The sequence below is a fragment of the Pimephales promelas genome, chromosome 18 (genome assembly GCF_988280905.1).
Source record: "Pimephales promelas chromosome 18, fPimPro1.hap1.1, whole genome shotgun sequence".
NCBI classification, from domain to species: domain Eukaryota; kingdom Metazoa; phylum Chordata; class Actinopteri; order Cypriniformes; family Leuciscidae; genus Pimephales; species Pimephales promelas.
The window spans coordinates 33,050,662-33,075,980 of record NC_142786.1 but is presented as its reverse complement, the minus strand read 5'-3'; the positions used below and the strand labels follow the sequence as shown (position 1 = coordinate 33,075,980).

The window sequence follows — 25,319 nt, the reverse complement described above, 5'->3', positions numbered from 1 at the left end:
AAAAAATAAAACAAAAATAAGCAAAATTTACATAGAAAATATAGTACTTTAGAAATAAATAAATGCAGAAATAGCCCCATAATAATAATAATAAAAAACACCATAAATGGATAGACAAAACTTTATCGAAGACAGTGAAATAATAAAAATTAGGATCACACGTGAGTCCTCTGTGCCCACATTTGACCACAATTACAGGATTAAGGGCTATAGAGTGAGGACGGTTAGAGGGCTACTTTGATTGTGCAAGAATTTTAAGTAAATGATTGTAATCCGAATGAGGACCTGAATCAATTCTTCACCTGAAAAAATAATGAAGGATTTTGGGCTTACTACACCTCAGCAATAGGATAGGATGGTATCATGTTATGAAAGGATTAAAGTTGCCGATTAGTTGCTGTGTGGTAAGAGGAGAATTCCACAACGAGCTTTCTTCATATTGCAAATCTTTTCACAATTGGAGTTTGTGAATATTTAGAAGACAATATTTGTTGCAGCTCAAGAGAACTGCGATGGCTTGCACGAATTAGAATAGCGGATGATTCTCATATTTGTTATATTTAAATTTTTTTGTATTATAATTTGTATTACTATGTTTCTTGTTGTATTTGTGCACTGGAAGCCTCAGCACCAAAACAAATGCCTTGTGTGTGCAAGGCAGGCACACTTGGCAATAAAGCTCTTTCTGATTCGGATTCTGATGATTCTGTGGTTCTGTAGTACCCGGTAAAGGCCACAAGATGGCGACAAATCCTACCGCGAACGAAGGCTGCTGAAGAGTTGTTGTCTAATCTGAAGTTATGATGTTGGCTCTGGAGAGTGTTTCTGGGTTATCTGACAGAAGGTGTGCTGCTGGAGGTCTAATTTGGGCAGACTAAAATTTTGGCTCAAATTGGGCAGGAGGCCAGCTTGTTACTGGTGTTTCTATTACTAGTTTACTAATTATTATAATTCATGGAGTTATCTATTACATCAACATCTGATCATAGCCTAGGTTAAAAGAGTGGAATCCTATCCAACCAAAATTCATAGTCTATTTAAATTCCTTAGAATAAACAATTATTTGCAGAATCTTTGTAGATGCACTAACCAGAATTATTGTAGAGTAGTGCTATTGCACTATTAAATTATATCTATATCTGAATATTTAATTTAGTATTGTACAGTGATATCATATGCATTTTATATAGTCAGAAAAGTTTAAGTTATTAAAAAGTGGTCTAAATATAGCCTTTTAAATATTGCAAAAGGCTAGGCTAATCAATTAATGTACCTGTGCTAAACGCACATGATGTGTATATGTAACAATTTAACCGTAAATGCACTGTTTAAAGGGGGATATCTTGCTTAAATTTTCCCTAATGGGAATTTGGAAGGTTTGTTACAAAAACGTTTCAATAAGTCTATATTGTAATCACAAAACCTCTGCATCACAATCTTATGGGATTTTGCGCCATCTAGAGTGCATCGTAAGACAGAGACTTTTACTCATCTTATAGTTTGCTTTAATCAAAACATAAATATGTAATGCAATTCTATAAATTGCAATATGGAGAGTTACAAAATGCAAACCCAACCACCGCTAGCTAGCGCACAAGTTGCTAACCTTGTTTACATCTGATTGGTTTGTTACATCAGCGATTTTTCTGTACCGTCGTCTGATTGGCCCAATAGTTTTGCGATTGTTCTCCCAGCCAATCATTGCTCACTTTTTGAGTCATTTATTAAGTCACCAGAATGAGGAGGAAAGATTAACTTCCGTGTTTTTGCTTTAGTCTTGTGTTTTCTCCGTCATCATGGGTGCGTGTATGGCCTTGTGTTCGCTGGCGAGCTGCGTAAGTCCAAAATATTGTTTATAAATGGCTCTGCCTAGTTTTTTTTCTCATTTTATGTTCTCAAACTTCTACGAATTGGGTAAAAACAGCAACGGATTTCGTGTAGGAGACGCATTTCTTCTCATAGGAGATTCAAAGGCTGTTTCCTTGTCTTATTTACGTTTTTAAACTATAAAGTTTTGAGAACATGAATAAGTAACTGTATATCCATTTGTTAATGTTATCTCAAAACTTTATAAACCATGTTCCCAGCAAACACAAAACGTTTTTACAACGTTGTATTTTGGTTGTAATTAGGTAATGTAGTAGTAAAACGTTTTAAAATGAATAAATCATGTAACCAAAATAAAACGTTTTAAAAACGTTGTGAAAATACCAAACTGTAGTCACTAAAGGCTAGGGTAGTCATAAAAACGTACATATCACGTTTGTTTACTACTAAAAGGAAACTAGACCAAACTAAACGTACAACTTTTGGGAGATGTTTTATTCAGGTGTTAAAAATAAGACGTTTTAAAACGTTGCTAAAATACCAAACTGGTACATTTTCTTTAGTCAAAAAATAAATAAATAAATAAAACTATCCCGTTTGTCAACAAAAACGAAACAAGACTGCCTTTCCTCACGAGTTTTTCGCCCCCATTTAATTTTACACTTTCCCTTTCAAGACTTAACATTTCCATTTTACAATACAGTTTAATTTGAATGTTTAACATACAGACCCAAGCCACTCATATAGTTTACATAGTAGGTTGCTCACCTTGTATGACAGGGAAATGAGTGTTTTTGCTGTGTTGAGTGAGTGTTCTTGTCCTGTAGGCGTCCTGTCTGTGCGGCTCTGCGCCATGTCTCTTATCAGGATGTTGCCCTTCTACATACAACTCCACCGTGACCCGCCTGGCCTTCTCCTTTTTTCTTCTGCTGGGCACTATAGTGTCCATCATCATGATCCTGCCAGGCATGGAGACACAGCTAAAGAAGGTACATAGACAGCTGGTGATGTGCTCATGAGGATCCAAGTTTGAATCTGTCCTGATGATCCCACTTCCTGTGTCTCTGCATTCCAGTCATAAAAACAAAAACGATTAAAACATATAGACCAGTGTCAGAAATTGTTTTTTAGTAAAGGGCAATGTTTGAAGATTTCAATATTTGGCCACATCTTTATATTTAAATTTGGCCACATCTTTATATTTATATTTTATATAAGTTAATCATATTTTCAATTCAGATTATGTTTTATTTATTTGCCTTCTCTCATTTGTGCTATGCTTTAGTAGTTTGATGAAAACACAGCAAGCTTGTGACATGACACATTCTGTTTGCATTACTTAATGCATTTTTGTGGGTTAGGCTATACATTATTCATTATGTTAAATGTAAAATGTTTTAACTTTTGATATTATTATTTTTTTTTTGAGATGTGAAAAACACGTTCAGGATGTGATTCAAATTCATTCTTTGATCACTGTAAAACTGCAGGTTTTATTTATTTATTGTGAATTTATCAACAGATTCCTGGTTTTTGTGAAGGAGGCTCTTCTATCCCAGGAATTGAAGGAAAGGTGAACTGTGAGATCATCGTTGGCTATAAGTCGGTCTACAGGATGTGCTTTGCTATGGCCTGTTTCTTCTTCCTCTTCTCCATCATCATGATCCGTGTTAGAAGCAGCAAAGATCCACGAGCTTCAATTCAAAACGGGTATATTTTTACTGTTTGCTGTTCCAGCTGGCATTCTCATTAAATCCTTACTAACTCAAATCTTTTCACTAACAAGTGTTGCCCTCTACAGTTGAAAGCTGTTTTTTATATATATGTTGAAATTTCTTTTTGCACAATAGTTTCTGGTTTCTAGGAAGCCTTCCATAATGACTCAAAAGCCAATGTGACTTTTTTTTTTTTTCAGTTTCTGGTTCTTCAAGTTCTTGATTCTGGTCGCTCTTACTGTGGGAGCTTTCTTCATTCCAGATGGAGCATTCAACACAGGTATGTAAGCTGATAAATAAGAAAATAAAGACTATTGTTCAGTTATTACATGGAAAAAAAAAGGTTGCTGTTTTTAAAGGTCCCGTATTATGCCCCTTTTCACAAGATGTAAAATAAGTCTCTGATGTCCCCAGAATGTGTATGTGAAGTTTCAGCTCAAAATACCCAACAGATAATTTTTTATAGCATGTTTAAATTGTCATTTTTTTGGGGGCTCAGAAAAACGCACAGTTTTAGTGTGTGCCCTTTAAATGCAAATGAGCTGCTGTTGCCGGCACAGGGGGCGGGGCTTCACGAGCTCCCTCAGTCTCTCATGATGATAATATCAGAAACTCTCATTAACGGTGCTCATTTCCAGTCGGACAATAATGCCTACAGAGTCAGAGTGCTGTATAGAGATGGAACAGGTATAGTTTAGTAGTTTAATTACGGTTATTATCACGTATTTGTCATCTGCTTCTATGTATCTGTTTCGGACCAGGTCCGAATGATGATCAAACATATACTGATGAGTTTAATAAAGTTATTGTACATCAGTTTTACTTCATAAAATCACCGTAAGAGCTGAGTAAACACAGTAAGTTATAAGAAGTGCATAATAAATCACTATTTATTGTCATTCACTGCTACATAGGTTTATTTCAGTACTCATAGTTCCCATGTGCGAATCGGTGGGCGGAGCTAAAGAGGCAATAATATAGAAGTGGGCGTTTTACTTTTACTTTATAATGTGACAAAATCCAAAAGAAGTTGTTTTGACTTGGTTTCAATAAAAAGTGTCATGTTATATGTTATAGCTCAAAAAAACATGAAACCCTTTAAAAAGTCTTGTATTTATGCTTAGCTGTAAAGAATTTATTTTTAAAAAATTGTTCACTATAAAAGTTCACTTGAAGGTGGCATGGACAGCTGGTAAAGTCATGCCAGTTCAAGGATGTAAAACCCAAATGTTGTCCGTTGCAGTGTGGTACTACTTTGGTGTGGTTGGGTCCTTCGTCTTCATTTTGATTCAGCTCATTCTGCTGGTGGATTTTGCACACACCTGGAACCAAAAGTGGGTGGAGAACGCAGAGGAAGGGAACCGTAAATGCTGGTTTGCAGGTGTGTACAGCAACATTGTTTCCCCATGACTAAGCTGATGAATGTAAAAGCTGAAAGCATGTGACACGATAGAGTCACAAGCAAACGCTATTCTACCCTGACCAGCTGCAGCATTGAAAAGCACTTTTTTTTCACAGATTACAATGATTATAATCCCACAGTTACTCACATCGTAAATCTCGGAACGTTGTTTATTTTAATTTTTCATTTGATGTGTTTGTCACCGTCCCGGTACCGGGACGCATAACTTTACTTCACTATATTTCTATTAAATCCTAATCTAATTATGACAAATTATATATTTTTGGAAAGGTCTAAGACTTCTAAATAGATATTCCCCTGTTTTGTGTTACAAATTATGTAGGAAGAGTAATTGATGAATTTATGAGTGCAAGACGAGTGCACCTCAAAAAATGGTCTGACCTTTGTCACAAAAAGTCGATGCACCCACTTTTAATCATTGAAACTTCTGTTTTTATGCTAAAAGTTCATAATAAAACATAATCTAGTATTTTTCAATAAAAAAATTATAGTATAATATTATTCTCTAAAAATTATTATTATATATGTGTATATATAAACCTCTAAAATATAATGTTATTTTTTATCGCCTTTTTTATTACATCACATAGTTTAGTAGTTATCATAAATTAGGTATCATTTGAAAGCTTATAAACTCAGAATTCGTCCTGTGAAAACCGTTTTATAATTAAACATTGCGTTACCATAGAAACGGTACTTATTTTATCAGGCTCCTCCCCTTTTGGGCATCATTATATTTCATGATTTATGATCAAAACCTTTTCTAATCTTGACAAAACACATATCGTCAGAAAGGTCTGAGTCTCGAGGTTCCAAATTTTGTGACAGAAGTGAAATTTGGACAGAAATGTATTAATTGTATACAACTAAATTAATTGGAATTCAATGGCACCCGGTGGCTATTTTTGGTACTACGCCTAAACAAAATCTCACGGGAACTTCAATTTTTGTGATATCAACTTCAAACTTGGAACATAACTTGGTTAGATTTATGGCTTTGATTTTATAGTATTTTAAAATCAAAAAATATTTTGTCAAATATATATATTATATATAAAATAAAAAATATATAGTACAGTGTATTTGATTTACTGCTGATAATCTTTAAAACAAGACCAAACTTGGCTATATATTCCAAAGCATTCTTTAATTACAACCATTTAAGTGTGAATAGTGCATTTTAACCCCCATTCTCAAAAAGGGGGGTTACAGCTAAGGGGTTAAAGCATTATAGTTTATGTTGTATTACTTTGGCATTAAATTACAGAGAACTAGTTAACGCTGCAACATGAGTGTTTATAAAACAATAACGGCTAATTTGACATCGTTCTTTATTATAGCCAGTGTAATAAGTCTCACTACTTATTTTTTGCTCTTTTGTAAAGTCATGGAAATGGTATCATAGTTTGCCTTTGGCTATTTGAGTAAATGAGAATGCAAAAATGATATTTGTTGTAGTTTCCATTCACCACTATTGAAGTTTAGCCAACTATGACGAACCCCGTAAATGTGAATATTGACAGATGTGTGTTTTCTCCGCAGCCCTGCTCTCTTTCACAGTGGTGCACTATATCTGTGCCTTCGCTGCTGTGGTTTTGTTCTATGTCTTCTACACGCAGCCAGATGACTGCACAGAACACAAAGTCTTCATCAGCCTCAACTTCATCTTCTGTATCATTGTGTCTGTGGTGGCCATCCTTCCAAAAGTGCAGGTCATTCCCACACTCATTTGTTTTCTTGTTTTTCTCTCTTTATCACTCTTACGCAGCCCCAAGACGGCGCTCAAAAGGCTAAAGCGCTTCTGCTTTGGGGTGTTCTGGGTTTTGTGGGAGTGTGTGGAATCAAAATGTGAACATTTGCATTGTAAATGTGTTCCAGGAATCTCAGCCGAGTTCTGGTCTGCTCCAGGCGTCTCTCATCTCTCTCTACACCATGTATCTCACATGGTCTGCTATGAGCAACAACCCCAGTAAGTCTCACAAATGTGACCGAGTACACTCAGTTACTCAGAATTATTGCATTATAGCTAGGGTTGGGTATCGAGTATCGATTGGAATCGGGACTAACTTTTTCGTTTTTCCCGGAATCGTTCAAAAGTTAAAATTTCGATTCCTAGTTTCGATATTCACAGTCCGCCGAGCGGAAGAAGAAACCGCTGAACAACACCAACGAAGAAGCGTCTACCGGAAGTGTTGGCATAACCGCGCGAGTCGAACATGAGTAGCTTATGTCGGCGGTCCAAAGTGTGGCTTCACTTTTTTAAAAATAACAAAATCTCGAAAAATGCAAAATTTGTGACTAAAGGAGTATTTGTGACAGAAGGAGTATTTCCATCAGAAAGACCGTTGGTTAGCAAGGTTAGCAAAATTTTTTGGCCCTGCCTCTTAAAAGAATCGGAATCAAGAATCGTCAGGAACCGGAATCGGAATCAGAATCGTTCAAATTCAAACGATACCCAACCCTAATTGTAGCCAAGTTAGCATGTGTAAAATGAACAACAGATGTTGTTGTTTCCCCATAAATAAACATGCACGACACATCTCTTATTCTCTCTGTGAACAGATCGTAAGTGCAACCCCAGTCTGTTGAGTCTAGTCAATGGCGGGCCCACAGCACCCACTCCCACCAGTGCCCCCGGTATCCAGACACAGTGGTGGGATGCTCAGAGCATTGTGGGTTTGGTCATCTTCCTCCTGTGCACACTGTATGCCAGGTGAGCTCATTTATCATCATCCCTCAAGGACTATTTAATATCATTAGTTAAATGACAACCAGTGATGCTTGAGCAGTACATCTAATATAAAATACTTCAATATTTTTTGTAACCGTTTGATTTTATTCAAATAAATAAATGTATTGTAGAAATTGCTTTGAAATGGCTTAAAATGGATTAGAAATAAATCATAACATCTTTATCTTAAAGGAGTAATTCACTTTTAAAAAAAACAAACTTTTGCTGATAATTTACTCACCCCCATGTCATCCGAGATGTCCATGTCTTTCTTTCCTCAGTCGAACAGAAATGAAGGTTTTTGATGAAAACATTCCAGGATTTTTCACCATATAATGGACTTCAATGGGAACCAAACGGTTCAAGGTCCAAAAGACAATTTTAGTGCAGCTTCAAAGGGCTTTAAACGATTCCAGACGATGAATAAGGGTCTTATCAAGCGAAACGAGCGCTCATTTCAAAAATAAATAACAGAGTTTAAGTTTTATAAGCTCAAATGCTCGCCTTGCTCTGTTCTGTGTTGAGCGTTCGTGACTCTCCTGTTCGAACTCGTTCATTAAAATGAACAAATCTTTTTTCGAATCATGACTCGAAGGGTCCTAGATAAGACCCTTATTCATCGTCTGGTGTCGTTTAAAGCCTTTTGAACAGTTTGCACTGAAACTCTCATTTGGACCTTGAACCGTTTGGTTCCCATTGAAGTCCATTATATGGAGAAAAATGCTGGAATGTTTTAATCAAAAACCTTAATTTCTTTTCGACTGAAGAAAGAAAGACGTGCACATCTTGGATGACATGGGGGCGAGTAAATTATCAGCAAAAGTTTTTTTTTTTAAAGTGAACTAATCCTTTAAAGCCCTTATGCTCATTAGTAATGAAATCATTGCTATATTTATGGTATTTGTTTATTTTACATTCCTGCTTAACGTTTGGGGTCATTAAAGGATTATTTAAATCCAGAATTAAAATGTTCTGGTAATTTTCTGACCCGTCTGATCTAAGATGTTCATGTCTTTCTTACTTCAGTCAAAAATTAAGAAAAAAAAAACAATTGGAGTCAGAAATTTTTGTGTTTTTAACATTCCAGGGTTTTTCTCCATGTAAACGGGAACCAACGGGTTGAAGGTCCCAATCCCAGCCCTTATCTAGCGATCAAATGTACTTTTTAACATTTAGATGCTTATCTTACTCTAGCTCTGCGATACGGATCCACATCTTCATGCATTACGTAATCACGTTGGAAAATTGGAAACTTCGAAATCGTCCAAACATCATTTTACTTTCTGACCCAAACTTTTGAATGGCACTATTGATTATCATCAAATCATATTCAGTATAACGTAAATGATCAGTATATCTGCCAATTTTTTGTGTGTGAAATGTCTGACTAAGCCACATTTGACATGTTTTCTTCTCTTTTTCTAGCATTCGTTCCTCAAACAACAGCCAGGTGAACAAGCTCATGCAGACAGAGGAGGTTCAGGGGCTGGCGAGCGCGGATGCCAGCGAGGGCGTCTCTGAGGATGGCGTGAGACGAGCTGTGGATAACGAAGAGGACAGCGTCACATACAGCTACTCGTTTTTCCATTTCTCTCTCTTCCTCGCCTCCCTCTACATCATGATGACCTTGACCAACTGGTATCAGTGAGTGTCTAGAGCAGGGGTGTTCAGTTATACGTCCAAGAGGTCCGACTCCGGTCTAATTATACATCTATATATACATATTAGAGCCAGGCCGATATATCAGCAGGCCGATATTAGGCATTTTCCAAACTATCGGTATCGGCAGTTATAATGGAAGATAAATGAATATTTCAAAAATAAAATAAAAATGGACGAAACACGCTTGAACCATGTCATGAGTGTTGGAGTTGTATAGTTTGTCCACCAGAGGGCGCTCTACACCGTTCCTGTTGGCAACACTCGTTGAGTTGGTCACGATACATACATCGCTTGAATAACAATTAAAAGAACATCCCCATCAGTTCTCTCAACTCAAATAAGCAGGACAAAATTTGGGACTATCATGTCCAGTTTTGCTGTTAAATAAGCCGAGAGTGAAGCGGAATTAGCTAGTGATAGTTACGTTACGTTGTTACAGTGTAGTTGACGGACTGTCCTTTTAACTTTTGATAATGTGACTGAAGTATTGACAGTGTGACAGTTATAGCAATGAGACGTATCATCCCTCCTTGGCCTGTTATATTGAAAATTTACGTTTTACAATTTGCAGTATGACGTTATCTAATGGTAAATTTTGGCCCATCATAGACTAGCTAACCATAAAGCTAGCTAATGCCACTATCGTCAGTCTGTTCTGTTCTGACAATAAAAAAAAAAAATTTTTTGAAATGCATTATCATATTATTTTAGTTAAAACTCAAAAATAACCACAAATAACTAATGTTAGGGAAATCTGTTAATGTTTTGTTGCGTGTTTCTGAAATAAATAAAAAAATATCGGCCGATATATCGGAATATCGGATTTTAAAACCAACAAATATTTGTTTCGGTATCGGCCTTCAAAATCCTTTATCGGTCGGGCTCTAATACATATCTCTCTCTCTCTCTCTTTATATATATATATATATAATTTTTTAGGGCTGTCAGTTAAACACATTATTAACAGCGTTAACGCAAACCCATTTTAACGGCGTCAATTTTTTTATCACGCGATTAACAGCCTTTTTGGCCTAGCAAACTTTGTCGTTTTCTTTCACATGCTTTTGCAACAGGAAAACCCCTTTTGCAACGTGCTGCACTATGCATTTCAAATTTCAAAGTTTAAGTTGTCTTTCCTTGCCATCTAGAAATATTTTTCCCAATTATAACATTGTTTATTATGAAATGTTCTAAACATGCTGAATAATAATGCTAAATGTAGATGGAAAAAATGAAATAGTCACAATCCTGGTTTGTTATATAAACTATATTTGCAGCTTTGTTTTCACAAAAGTATCAATCTATTACTGCTGTAAAAATAGCCACATCATCTGCAGCTCTTAATGTGGTGCTTTAGTTTAGCGGGAGAGAGAAAGATAAAAATTAGGGCTGTGCAAAAGTTAATTGCGATTAATCGCATCCAAAATAAAAGTCTGTGTTTACATAGTATATTTGTGTGTGCTGTATATAATTATTTTGTATATATAAATACACACACGTGCATGTATATGTTTAAGAAAATGTGTTATTCATATATAAAATATTTATATTTATATAATATAGATTATGTATTTATATATATATACAGAATTTAAGCGCAAATAATTCTTAAATATATACATGCATGCATAGGTATTTTTATATACAAAATAATTATATACAGCACACACAAATATATTATGTAAAACAGACTTTTATTTTGGATGCGATTAATCGCAATTAACTTTTGCACAGCCCTAATAAAAATATGAGGGGAAATGGTGCCGAAAGATCATTACCATAAACGACCTGAGCACTTCGCTCCGATGTTTTGATGCTCACTTTAAACCGTAGAAACTGTAAAACGGTGCTACAGTTATGTCTCACGGTCCGCCATTTGTAAATGCCTGGTCTAGAATATCCTAAAACAGCACAATTGTATATTTTTCCCTTTCATTTTGTCTTCAATCCTCAGTAATTAGTTTGTATGGAGAATCATTTTTTTTTTTTGCTTTTGGAAAACAATTGTTCCACTTTACATTATGCCGTTTTTGAGTTGAGTTCTGTGTATATGTTAATGTGGAAAAAATTGGGGATTGAGCGATTAATTATTCCTTAAAAAAAACATTTTTTTTCTTCTCTTTCCTTCTCAGGCCTGAAACCGACTACACAGCCATGAAAACCACGATGCCGTCCGTGTGGGTGAAGATCTGTTCGAGTTGGCTGGGACTGGCACTGTACCTCTGGACTCTTGTGGCTCCGGTAATCCTGGCGGACCGAGACTTCAGCTAAACGCACATCCGATTCTACAGGTGGCCTTATCCAGACGCAATATACTTTATGCTGAGGTCACTACTTTACAGAAGTTTCTTACGATGTTCTGAGCTCTTGAATTATGCACACTTGTAAACCTTCGCTGGACACTTTTCATTTACATTTTTGTTACATAATCATAAACCTTTACCAAAACTCAGAAAGCCTGTCATAAATGATGCTTTGATCTTGGTAATGACTAAATTGGGCACTTTTATGGTTAACTCTTTCTGTTTTAAAAAAAATATTTAGAATTTATATATACTTCAATTCACATATTTTTTTTAGACATCCATTTCTGGATATTTTATTGTTCTTTATATCTGTTTTGGGTCCAATTTTGTTATAAATTGCACTAAGTTTGATCAAATCAAAGATGAATGTTCAGTTGAAAATGAAGATCGCCTTATACATTCTTCTAAAGAACTGAATCCATTTACACTTTCGAAGCTTTATGATGATGTTCCTGACCAAAAGAGATTCTAGTTCTGTTTTTGTACTTTATTCATTCTTATAAAACTGATTATTAAAGAAAATGTACACAAGAAGTTATGATTCATCAATCCATTTATTTAAAGTCTGCGATTGTGATACAGCAAGTTATTCCCTCTAGATGGAAGTGTTGTTCTCAGAGAAGTAGACTTCCCTGAAGAGAGTGTTTATTACTATTGCTCACAGTTTAGGGTTACGGATTTGATCAAATCTGAATAAGGAATAAAAATGACTGGGGGACTCGTTTTAATAACAGCTTAAGGAGAAAGCTAGACTTTTACTAATACAGATGATTTTTCAGTCAGACTTGCAATTTTCATATAGCAAATGATAAAACAGACAAAATCAAAACACTTACACTGACTGACTAGGATATCATATTAAGGGTGGATTCTTATAGTGAATAGTTTACATTTAAAATAGGGCTGTGCAAAAATTAATTGCAATTAATCGCATGCAAAATAAAAGTCTGTGTTTACATAATATATTTGTGTGTGCTGTATAAATACACACACATGCATGTATATATTTAAGAAAATGTGTTATTCATATATAAAATATTTATATTTATATAATATAGATTAAGTACTTTATATATATATATATATATATATATATACACAGAATTTAAGCTCAAACAATTATTAAATATATACATGCATGCATAGGTATTTATATATACAAAATAATTATATACAGCACACACAAATATATTATGTAAACACAGACTTTTATTTTGGATGCGATTAATTGCAATTACTTTTTGCACAGCCCTAACTTAAAATAAATTTATAGACCATCTATTGTACTGACATTATCTATCCAAGGCCTACACCTTGACATTTAAAAAAAAAATCAAATATTAGGGCTGTCAAACGATTAATCGCATCCAAAATAAAAGTTTGTGTTTACATAATATATGTGTATAATTATTTTGTATATAAAAATACACACACATGCTTGTATATATTTAAGAAATATTTTCTTGTATATACTGTAAATAGATTTATATATAAATAGAAATATTGTATATATTTAATAAATATAAATGCATGTGTGTGTATTTATATATACACAAAATAATTATACACATACATTATGTAAACACAAACTTTTATTTTGGATGCGATTAATCGTTTGACAGCCCTAATTTGCTAGTGATGTAATAGTGAGATCCTGAAGTGTTCAGTTTGGTTGTGTGACGTGACGAGACGCATCACTTTAGGGTGACGTCACCTCACTAATTGTGCTCTCTTGCTTTCAGCTGTCCCACTGCGGGGATCTCCCCCGTCTATCTTCCTGATGGTTTTATGTCAGCACACACACATACACACACTCCAGAAAGCAGTAGGCAAAACTGTTATATAACCAGTAACTACACCACCATAGTCTACAACATAGTCTAAAGTGGGACTAGTCTAAAGTGTCTGCCATGATCGTGTCGCACCCAAAACAGACTTTTCACGATATTAAACTCCCTCTTAAGGGACTGACTCAAATAGAGGATGATGCACTGGCTAGGGACCCTATTGCACTGCCTAAATCTGTGTGTTAGCGGCCGGTCGGGGTAATTAAAGGTTCAGCTGCCCTGCCGCTGAGACTCGAGTGTGGTGTGTAGGGAGGCTGCCATGGTTTTGTCGCTGGAAAAACAGCAACGGTTTACACCTGCTCCATAACGACAGTAATTGCTCCTGATGGTGTCTGATTGTGTTGGCCATCGGAGCTCATTTTAGGACCTGCAGTGAGGGATAATGCACCAGGGGAGAGACAAAAAAGCTTTCATTATGAAAAATGCTGTGTTTTTTTAAGTCTGCGTCAACGTCCATCACTCATCCTCTCTGCTCCGGACACAACAAACCCAGTGAAACGATTCTACACATGAAATATGACACGGTTAAAGGATTAGTTCACTTCAAAATGAACATTATGTCATCATTGATTCACACTTAAAGGGGTAGTTCACTTTTCAAAAAGCTTTTGCTGATGATTTACTTGCCCCCAAGTCATCCAAGATGTCCATGTCTTTCTTTCTTCAGTGGAAAAGAAATTAAGGTTTTTGATGAAAACATTCCAGCATTTTCTCCATATAATGGACTTCAATGGGGTCCAAACGGTCCAAATGAGAGTTTCAGTGCAAACTGTTCAAAGGGCTTTAAAGATTCCAGACGATGAATCAAGCGAAACGATCGCTCAGTTAATAAATAAATAACAAAGTTTACGTTTTATAAGCTCAAATGTTCACCTTGCTCTGTTCTGTGACACGCGTTCGTGACTCTCCTGTTCGAAGTGAACAAATCTTTTTTTGTGTAATTTGGTCCATTCAGCGAACAAAACAAACGAATTGACTCGTAAAAAGATTTGTTCATTTTGATGAACGAGTTCGAACAGCAGAGTCACGAACGCGCATCACAGAACAGAGCAAGGCGAGCATTTGTGCTTATAAAACTTAAACTTTGTTATTTATTTATTAAATGAGCGAATATTTCGCTTGATAAGACCCTTATTCATCGTCTGGAATTGTTTAAAGGGGGTTATATTATTTTATTAGCTTTAAATCACGTTTGATTTTTGATCTGGACAAGACTTTTGTTATTATGTGTTTCCACTTTTTAGAGAAAATAATAATTAGCCTTGGACCTCCACAAGCTCCCGTCAGTAGGATTTACTGATACAAAACTCATTAAAATACAAACAGTCTTTTTTGTCCGAATTATAATTCTCAAACACAAACCAATGACAGCAAATAAACAGAATATCATGATGTAAGCAGTTTTATTTTAAATGATCCTTGTGAAAAAACAAACAAACACATATCGCTCAATCTAAAAAAAAAGCATTGTGCACTGAAAAAAAATAATATGCTTTATCTAATCAATAAAATTGTGGCAACATATTACAAGCAATATTATTAATTAAATTGTACAAATTAGAATATTAATTTGATTAACTATTACTCAATTCTAATTTGCTCAATTTAATAAATAATATTGCTTGTAATCTGTTGCCACAATTTTATTGATTAGATAAAGCATATTCATTTTTACAGTGTGTACAGCATGTTTGTGTTCAATGCTCTGCTAGTGAAATTTAGGAGAACTGACGTCATTCATTGAAGGTCAGTTTGGCTCAGAAAAGTGAAGTTAGTTCAGCAGGACATTCCACTTGCGCTTATATTTTATGATCTACAATTACATGTAGGTCTGCATGGACAACGATGTGAATGTGAAAGCATGCAGTGGGTCAAGCGAGCGGGTGCACTGCCACTGACAGCTCACTGAAGGGGGCGTGGCCGCGCTCAATGGTCTCGTGCGGGCGCGTGGCGCTTGCGCTTGCGCTCATCGAAGCAGCGTGTTCTGCGCGAGATTGCAGTTCTGCTTGTGCCAGCCTGCCCTGGACGAGAGGAAAGACATGTGCCAGCATCTAACAGACCTGCCTCTCCGGACCTAAATGCTACAAGGCAACCGGTTGACCGAGTCATCGTGGAATAATAGATGGAGAGGGAACGGCCACGCTGTCAGGTAAGCGTTTTTTCCTGCTTTATTGTGTACGTTATTTGTGTCCTGCAGGGTACAGTAACAGAACAACCCAAGTGTGCCCCATGCGGTCTGTAAATATGCTTTATTCGCCAGATATTATACAATGAGGCCAAATGCAAACGTTCAGTGCGTCAATTATTTATACTCTAATGTCTTTGCAGTGAAGTCACATGAGGGCTCATTAGGTAGGATAGCCTACACCAATCGAGGTGCCAAGGCACAGGGTGGGTAGCCTATATGTTGCATTGTCAGTGGTGTAAAAGGGGGTCACTAAACATGTTCAGTAAGACTACAGACATGTGTTTCTCTTGTTGATAGCCATTTTAAACATGCAAGCTCTTTGTTAGCGGGAGTAAACGTTATATGTAAAATGACATCATCGCTTTTTTTTCTTACCGCTTATGATTTCAAGTGCAGTTTATCGCGTCATCAGGAAATCCAGACTCTCAGCACTGAGAACTTGAAGCATTAAATATATAAATGCAGATTAAACCAAATGCAATAATAGCTTGCGCCTGGTCAACGCGTTAATCCTTGTATTTTGTCGCTAAAACGCCGGACTGAACTATCGGAGCACACAGAATTCCCGGCATTGTCCTGAGCGCGATGAAATCATCAATAATGTTACATAATCGCAGAATGCGGGATTGGGTTAAACGGGGGTCATTGCGTGCGTGTCAATCCTAGAAAGATGCGAAATGCCACATAATGACGATTAGCCTATCAATCTAGCGATCCATCGCAACGTTTGTTCGTCGCCTTTGTTACACTGACAGTAGGCTGGGGCAGCATTAGATTAGTGCATTAGCCTAAAGAAAATAGATTGGTTCTGCTTTTCTTTATTGCACTAGATAGAATTCGAGGCGATCGAGCGTCCTAATCGCGACGCGACGAAAGCTTCGATGGTAAACACCGCGCTAGTTTGAATCGTTGTTCTAGGCGTCGCGTTTTGTGACGTTATCGTTGCGTTTTTTAGACGAGGTGTACTGTTACCAATTCAGATTTTATCTCGAAAACACAGCGGTCTGTCTAACGTTACGTTTGGTGATTATAAAGGAGCGTTGTAGTTTTGTCGCGTCGATGGAATGACGCTCGAGTCTATCGCTCATGTGATTTATGTTAATGTGGCCTAATTATAGTCCACCTTTTTGTCATTTCCAGCCATACTCTGCCTGAATAAGCCAAAGGCACATTATAAAATGATAACAAATTGAGCAAATACTGAAAAATGAAACCAGGGTTGTTTAGATTTTAACTGATATTACACATCATCACCTAGAAATGTCTACCTAGAGCATTTCAGGAGCTTACAAACACATTGTATTTCTTGATATTGTCACCACAGGTTTTGAGCTATCTCTTATTGTTGACATTTCCATGCTCTACACAGTCTACAAGAATATTATTGTGTGGCTCTTGGGTTTGAGAAATGTTTAAATATGCAGAGACATAGTTGTGATGTAAATCTGATTTTTTTATTATTATTATTATTATTATTTTGAGTGTATGTGAGTAATAACTCTGGAGTCATAGAAAAATGATGTCATGAAGCACTGGGTTGGCTGATGATACCGAACACACACCGTCTCAAACCATTCTAGTAACTAATTGACTGGGAATTAGATAAAATTGACAATTTCACTTACACTATTATTATAATATAATGTAATATGAGTTCAGTTTTGTATGGTTACACAGACAGATGTTTATGTAATTTAAAATGTGACCAAAGTATGCAACAAATTAAATGTAGGCTAAGTAGTACGATGCACCACATTATCATGGATTGTTACATTTTTTTGTAGCCTTTATTTAATATTGTCATCCAAGATATCCATGTCTTTCTTCAGTTGAAAAGAAATTAAGGTTTTTGATGAAAACATTCCAGGATTTTCTCCATATAATGGACTTCAATGGGAACCAAACGGTTCAAGGTCCAAAAGACACTTTCAGTGCAAACTGTTCAAAGGGCTTTAAACGATTCCAGACGATGAATATCAAGCGAAACGATCGCTCATTTAATAAAAAAATAACAAAGTTTAAGTTTTATAAGCACAAATGCTCGCCTTGCTCTATTCTGTGTGACTCTCTGTGTTTGAACTCGTTCATTCGCTCATCTTTTTCCGAGTCAATTCGTTCATTTCATTCGTTGAATGAACCAAATGACTTGGAAAATATTTGTTCATTTTGATGAACGAGTTCGAACAGGAGAGTCACGAACGCGCATCCCAGAACAGAGCAAGGCGACCATTAAAGCTTATAAAACTTAAACTTTGTTGTTGTTGTTTTGTTTTTTTTCAAATTCACTGAGTAAATTATCAGCGCAAGTTTTTTTTTTTAAGTGAACTACTCCTTTAATTGTATTGAATGTGCATTTCTAGTGCACTTCAAACCTTAAATTATATAAAACATGTACTTGCAGATAATTTAATATTCATTAAAATGCAACTTATGTTCAAAGAATTACATTTTCATTAATGTTGTTTCTTAACACGGTAAAGTCCAATTAATGTCAAATGAAAAGTTTCACTTTAAGTCTTTGTTTTAATAATCTTGTGTCATGCTTTACAAAAGTACACTTGTTTTAATGTGTTGACTAACATACTGAAGCACATGTAAGCTACTTTATTATATTGTTTACTGTTATGTTTTATTCAGTATTACATTTAAAGTTAATTATTTTAGTTCGCCAGGCCGGCAGAACACTTTAACCATAATAGAAGTAATGATACAATTTCATATTTAAATATTGTCACGGTCAAGTTTCGTTTTTTATTGTCTTGTTTAGTTTCTAGTCATCATTAGCTTTGTCACAGAATGACATAAATGTGAGGGTTTTTTTTGTCCTTTTAAAGTAAATGTGAGTGTATAAGATTGGGTATTGTCACTACAGATAAAGGCTTAATTGCCCAATTAATTAGGAATTCATATATGAATAATGAATAGCATATTATTTTTAATGTCACTAATAATAATCTAATAGATTCCAGTTACTAATCAAACCCAGTCCACCCGTATGAGCCACCAGCCAGGAGTGTGTCGCGATGGGATCAGTTCTTCCACGCAGGGCCCACAAAAGCACCTTTCCTTGTGTTTCCGACGGCCCGGCACGCTGACACACACTGATAAGCCAGTCTTAATGACTTTCCTCGAAGAAGTGGGATTTTTCAGGTCGCGTCGGACAGGCCGTAGGAATCTCCCCAGTGGTTTCCAGGAAAGCCTGTGACAATATTTATCTTTCACTTCTTTTTCTAAGAGAGCATGTATGAGCGCAACGTTTCTCAAGATCTTGCCTCACACAGCTTACTTTCTGTCTGTGGCACTGAGCTTCTCCTCTTTGTGCAGTTCTCAGCTCAAATGCACCGAGCCGAGTCATGGCCGCAAGTGACTGGTAAACTTTACATGCAATCCAGCATTACAGTAACAGAGGACGACGTGGAAAGGAAACCGGTTTCGTAATGACAGCCTTATATTGTGTGTAAAGTGAACGGTATCTGGTTATGTAACCAAATATGAAGATACTCCTTACATGGCTCTCAATGGCTACCTCAAATAATCCCAAGTATTCCCTTAAACTCAAACCTGATGCTTAACTGTCCTTCCCGTAAGTCCCGTAACTCGGCTCTCCTCTTTGCTAGATGTGTTCTGCCAGCATAAGGTTTAGCTCACAGTGCCTTTTCTCTCGGAGGTTATTTAAGACAATCCCTCTGTAATCATACTTAAAGCCTCAGCCGTTATAGTCCAGGGGAATAAAGCCTCGATTGTGAAACTGATAGGCCCAGAGCCCAAATGGCACTCTGAAGGTGTGTCATCAGAGCCAATACGGAGTTTGATTTCTTGATACCTGATACAGGCACAGTTCAGAAGGAATTAAACCCAAACTATCCAGACAAGGGCCAAATCTGCTTTAGTGCTTGAGCAAGTGTATGAGCGGGATGACAACATGACTCATATTTGAAGCTCTGGCTTTGATATTGACTCTGCCAAGGTTTAAAACTTGAGGAGATTACAGTAAATCCAAGTTGGCCAACTGTGTTGAATTTAGGGTTACCGCGATACCAAAATGTCAGCAGTCAACGCCGATGCCAGAGAAATCTCACTCTTCTTTGTTCTCATTTTAATACAACAGCAAAACAAAAACACACACTATTGAACTGCAGTTATGTATTCATAACTGTACTAAAGCACAATTCGAATGTCTTAATTATTTTGTAAAATGACTAAATTCCTTGAAAGCATTATTTTATTAAGCAAAATCATAATGTCTAATAAATGAATAAGCAATTGATCAAATTTAAACAGCTGAAGAAAGATTGTAAGGATGGGCAACGATTAATCGCATCCAAAATAAAAGTATGTGTTTACATAATATATGCGTGTAGTGTGTATAATTACCCACACATGCATGTATATATTTAAGAAATATTTGCATGTATATACTTTATACATAATTAATATTATATATAAATATTTGATATATTAATAACACATTTTTCTTAAATATATACATGCATGTGTGGGTAATTATACACACTACACGCATATATTATGTAAACACATACTTTTATTTTGGATGCGATTAATCATTGCCCATCCCTAAGAAGGACGTTTTAGGTGTGTCTACTACCCATACTAACGATGATTTTAGCATCATCTTGGTACTGAAGGACTGGCTCTTGCATTAATATCTGTGTACTGTAAAAGCTACCCCTCAAATCAAAGCAGTGCCACTGAATTATGAAAACACTACAGGCTGTCTTAGTGTCCCGCTAACAGCAAATCCCAGTTAAGTCTATATTGATATTCATGTTTCATTTACATGTAGACAGACACTAACTGGAGAACTTTGGAGAACTCAGCCCACCTGAACAGCCCACAATCACTATATCAACCTGAATCAGAGATTTGAGAGTTTCAATAGGCATGGGCTAGAATTTGATATGAAAGGAAACTGTAATTGATCATTGTTAAAACACTGTACCCACCAATTTAGGGTATGCAATTGCAGAGAGGCTAACAATAGCAAGTTAGCTTTGAAAGCATAAGATCCCACCCTCCCTTCAGAGCGTCTACAAAGCCACGCCCTCTCCAAAACACATGAGAGATGAGGGATCTCGTGTCTCAAACCACTTCACTTTAGAATAATAATGAACATAAACAACTTGCAGAGCTCTTACTTATACCACCTGACTGCTGCAGATTCATTTCGGCATTGATAGTGTTGACATAGAAACTCGTGAACGTGAACAGATCCTGGGTGCAATCTCGTAATTACGGTTACAACACAGTATAATCTCTTTTGCTGTGTCCGAAATCACCCACTACTCACTATATACTAGTGGACTATATAGTGAGCTCGCCATTTTGTAGTGCTGTCCAAATGTATAGTAGAGCCAGACCGATATATCGGCAGACCGATATTATCGGCCGATATTAGGCATTTTCCAAACTATCGGTATCGGCAGTTATAATGGCCGATAAATGAATATTTCAAAAATAAAATAAAAACGGACGAAAAACGCTTGAACCATGTCATGAGTGTTGGAGTTGTATAGTTTGTCCACCAGAGGGCACTCTACACCGTTCCTGTTGGCAACACTCGTTGAGTTGGTCACGATACATACATCGCTTGAATAACAATTAAAAGAACATCCCCATCAGTTCTCTCAACTCAAATAAACATGACATAATTTATGACTATCATGTCCAGTTTAAAAAAATAAATAAATAAAATATCGGCCGATATATATCGAAATATCGGATTTTAAAACCCAAAAATATTTGTATCGGTATCGGCCTTCAAAATCCTTTATTGGTCGGGCTCTAATGTATAGTGATTATTTTTTATACCCTATATAGTCCACAGAATGCATTTTGAAAAGTAGTGTGTACAACCGATGGTCACTAACCCACTAAAAATAAGCTCAATATAATGTATTTATTTTAAAAAATCTAAGAGCCGGCTCGGGCACCAGCTGACAGATGATGTAATCAACGGCACTGAGAGACGATCGAGTAGTGTCCGAAAGTGGTGTTTCTATTATGCTGGTGAGCTCACTATATAGTGCTCTACTCCCTACCCCCTACATAGGGACTAGTGGTTTGAGTGGAGATTTCGGACGGCATTTTTTTTTTTTGTTTAGGGGGAAATGTAACAGTTGGTATAGAGATACATAAGTACAGGCAGGATATGTATACTTGCATACGGACTGAATGCAATGATTGGATGAACACAGGAGGTATACATTATGTATATGTTTTAATATTAAAACCACTTCTATTATTGATTGCTGTCAGGATGTAATGAGGGTTTCAAATGACCTACCCCACCTTTAAGCCTTTACATTTGACAGATATATTTTAAATATATATATATATATATATATATATATGAAGAGTTCAGATGCAAAAGCCTCTAAATGCCATTTGAACTTTTCTTCTTTAATGATGATTTTTATCAAACTTGTATAATTTGAGTTCAGTAATTTTACTTAAATAACAATTAATAGGTAATTATCATTGCCATTTAAGTGAAATCACTGAACTTAAATATATAAGTTTGATAAAAATCATCATTAAAGAAGAAAATTTCAAATGGCACTTAGAGGCTTTTGCATCTGAACTCTTCATATATATATATATATATATATATATAAACACCTTATTGGTCCATGGCAATTATGAAATAGGTGGGATTTGCGGTTCTACTTTGACAAAAACATGAACACAATTGAGAGCTGCTTTATAATAGAAATTAAAGGTGTTATTTTTATTGAAATTAATTTGATAGCAGTATTATACCGCTGCTCGGATATTTAAACTTTTATTTATTTTATTTATTAAGCGAAATTAAAAAAATATATATATTTTGATCGAGCTTTTACACTAATGTCAAGGTGTATTAGTACTGATTTATTTCTGTATCTCATTGTTTGCCATTCAGAGTATATATTTATCTTCTTGCCTTCGCCTTAAGAAGCATTTAATGCAGATTATTAGTCCAGTCCAGATTGTGACATGGAAATCTGCAGCTTCTATCTGTATTATTGTTGATTGTTGTGGTAGGACACGTTTTGTGTATAAGATTAAAGCTAGATGCATTATAAAGGTTCGAGGACCTCGACTTAATCCAAAGAGGTGCTCCTTGACTTCCTGTTGTGATTCAGGAGTGGTTTAATGTGCGTGTTGTGTCCTCGGCCCGCCTGCTTTGCCCCTGTCCACGGTGCTGAAGCACATCTCGTTGGGAACCTAGAACAATGGGGCTCGACTAGGCCTGTCATCAAAACTACTATTCTCATTTTCAGAATATTTTATGCCACTGAATATGTAATCATAATATAACCACCATTTCAAATGACAATGAATTTTTCTCTTAATAATACTACTGGAATTGAAGTGTCAAAACAAAATAATAATATTGAAATAATAATAAATAAAAAGTGCAAAATAACAAGTAACAAAAACGTGTCACTTACATGTAGATTTTTCATTTACATTTTTTCCTGACCGTTTCTAATTAAAGTGTTAAACCTTGCTTAGCTGTCAGATGTCCAAATGAACATTCACAGATGCCTCAACAGGCCATATCTGCTGTTAAATCTGTTTTTCTTGAGGCATATTTCTTAAAAGTGTCGTATCTATGTACGAATGCTATAGATTTGAGGGCAGGGGGGATTTGGAAGTCTCTTGATTGAGTGTGGGTGAAATGAGAGAACACATGTCTGGTCCCTCTCCGCATGACATCACCTTGCTATCAGAACTGATCTGTTTGCCTGCGCTGCTCTCATGGGGTGCCGCCATTGTCCCTTTCATAATAAAACTCACTCCTCACAAATCCAGGATAATAAAAATTGGACTTGTTTTGTTAGAGAACAGATTTTTAGCTTCTTCGTTTCATTTTAAATTGTTGCTGGTAACACCAGTTAACACCCTATGCTCACTGGAAGAAGTTCCTCTACATACATTTTTTACCTACATACACGATTCACAGTAGTTTCCAGCTGAAATGAACAAACCCCAACAACTGTTTGCACAAATTATGATTACATGACCAGATTATTGATTATTCCTTGCATGATACTATGCTATGACCTCCAAACATCAAATCACCAGCTCCTTATCTATGCACTGTAAAAAATATTTTCAAGATTTGTTATCACAACATATTTTCTTTTGTCAAATCAACTTTATAATAATTTATTTAGTTGAGAGAACTTATTATTTTGAGTTTCTGATGGTTAAATTAATCTCCTTCATTGTATTAACTCACTTTTTCCACTTCAATCAACTTAAAATTTTAAGGCAACCAGGTTACTTACTTTTTTAAGTTAAACCATCAATATTTTTTTTTTACAGTGTGGCTTTTCTGACGTAGAAAACGTTCCTTCAGGGACAGCATTGAGCTCTGCAAAAGCTTAGAAGCAAGCTAAAATGTCAAGGTTAGGTCACATGCACTTTTATTTCATGTCGTGTTGTTTTGTTAACACAACCGGTTAGGTTTAGGATGTGCTTAATGTAAGTGGTATGTTCATTTTCAAATGAGCATTAAGCTTTTAGGTGAGAACCCAAACACAATTTGTTACCAAAAAGAAGATAATCACAAAACAAAAGCATGACAAGTCATGGAAAACTCTAAACTAAAATAAGGCACACAAACCAAGACTAATGCACCAGAGCATAGAACAAACACACTTAGAAGAAAAGGTTCTATCAGCGCTACGTATTTGGAACCCCTAAAAGGTTCTATACACTCTTAAAAAAGGGTTCCTCTGGGTTCTATATAGAACCATGGGGTTCCGTATTTGGCCAATAGAACCTTTTACCAACAAAAAAAATGGTTCTATATAGAACCATTTTGGAGTTCCATATATGAAGCGGGGGATGGAACCATTTCTGGTTCTAAATAGAACCATTTCTTCTAAGAGTGAACAATACTCCACAAAGACAATATGACACAACTGACAAGGGAAGATCACATGACAGAAACAAAACCCAAACTGTGACAAAATGAAAATGACCCAATATATAGTGTTTGTATGTTCTGTGTATGCTGTTGGTGGAGGATTGATTTTCTTTACATTTGTGTCAAAACAAGTGCAAACATGTTCTTTTTTATATTTATAATCCATTACAAATCCACCATTCTAATCCGCCTCACCCACTCTTTTTTTAATGAAATAAGTGATTCCCTCTTTTCCATCTAAAACATTTTAATCTTAGTCAGAGAACTACCATGTAACATTTCCAAAAACATTTGAATGATTTTCATCCTACAAGTCGCTACACTAAGTTTAGACACTGTAAAGACGCTAATCGTCTTTGGGTAGAAAATAACGAGGGCTTTTCCAGTAAGCAACACAAGAAACCGTAATAGCGAGTCAGGAATGAGACCGTTAGGGTGTTACTGGAAGTAAGGTGGTGACTCATATGTGATGCATTTTCTTTCTGGTTGGATACAGTTGGTTTGACCCATCTTGGTTTCATCTGCCAAGATCCAAACTTTTTGTGACAGCATTTTAACAGCAGTGACAATAATATGCTGAGCTCACCTTTTCCAAGAGAGACTATATTACTATTGGACAAATATTGGCAGTGTTACAGACAGTGCTGTTTATAACACATCTTCCAGAAAAGCCCACCAC

General features: G+C 35.9%; 2 protein-coding genes across 5 annotated transcripts in view; both read left to right on the top strand.

Annotated features, from left to right (window-relative positions):
* The first annotated feature begins 1,722 nt into the window (after positions 1-1,722).
* Positions 1,723-12,198, top strand: serinc2 (serine incorporator 2). Its single transcript, XM_039652026.2, has 10 exons — positions 1,723-1,835; positions 2,655-2,816; positions 3,350-3,537; positions 3,743-3,822; positions 4,786-4,923; positions 6,508-6,677; positions 6,844-6,934; positions 7,528-7,678; positions 9,122-9,340; positions 11,491-12,198. Exons 1-10 carry the CDS (start codon positions 1,797-1,799, stop codon positions 11,627-11,629), a joined length of 1,377 nt encoding a protein of 458 aa, XP_039507960.1. The 5' UTR covers positions 1,723-1,796; the 3' UTR covers positions 11,630-12,198.
* Positions 12,199-15,471: 3,273 nt separating this feature from the next.
* Positions 15,472-25,319, top strand: part of hivep3a (HIVEP zinc finger 3a) — a 35,786-nt gene continuing 25,938 nt past the window's right edge. For 2 of the 4 annotated variants that reach the window (XM_089122618.1, XM_089122617.1), the window contains exons 1-2: positions 15,472-15,660; positions 24,034-24,116. The gene's annotated coding sequence lies outside the window, so the exon portion shown is untranslated. The remainder of the gene's footprint in view (positions 15,661-24,033; positions 24,117-25,319) is intronic. The other 2 variants (XM_089122616.1, XM_039652934.2) reach the window with 1 other exon arrangement.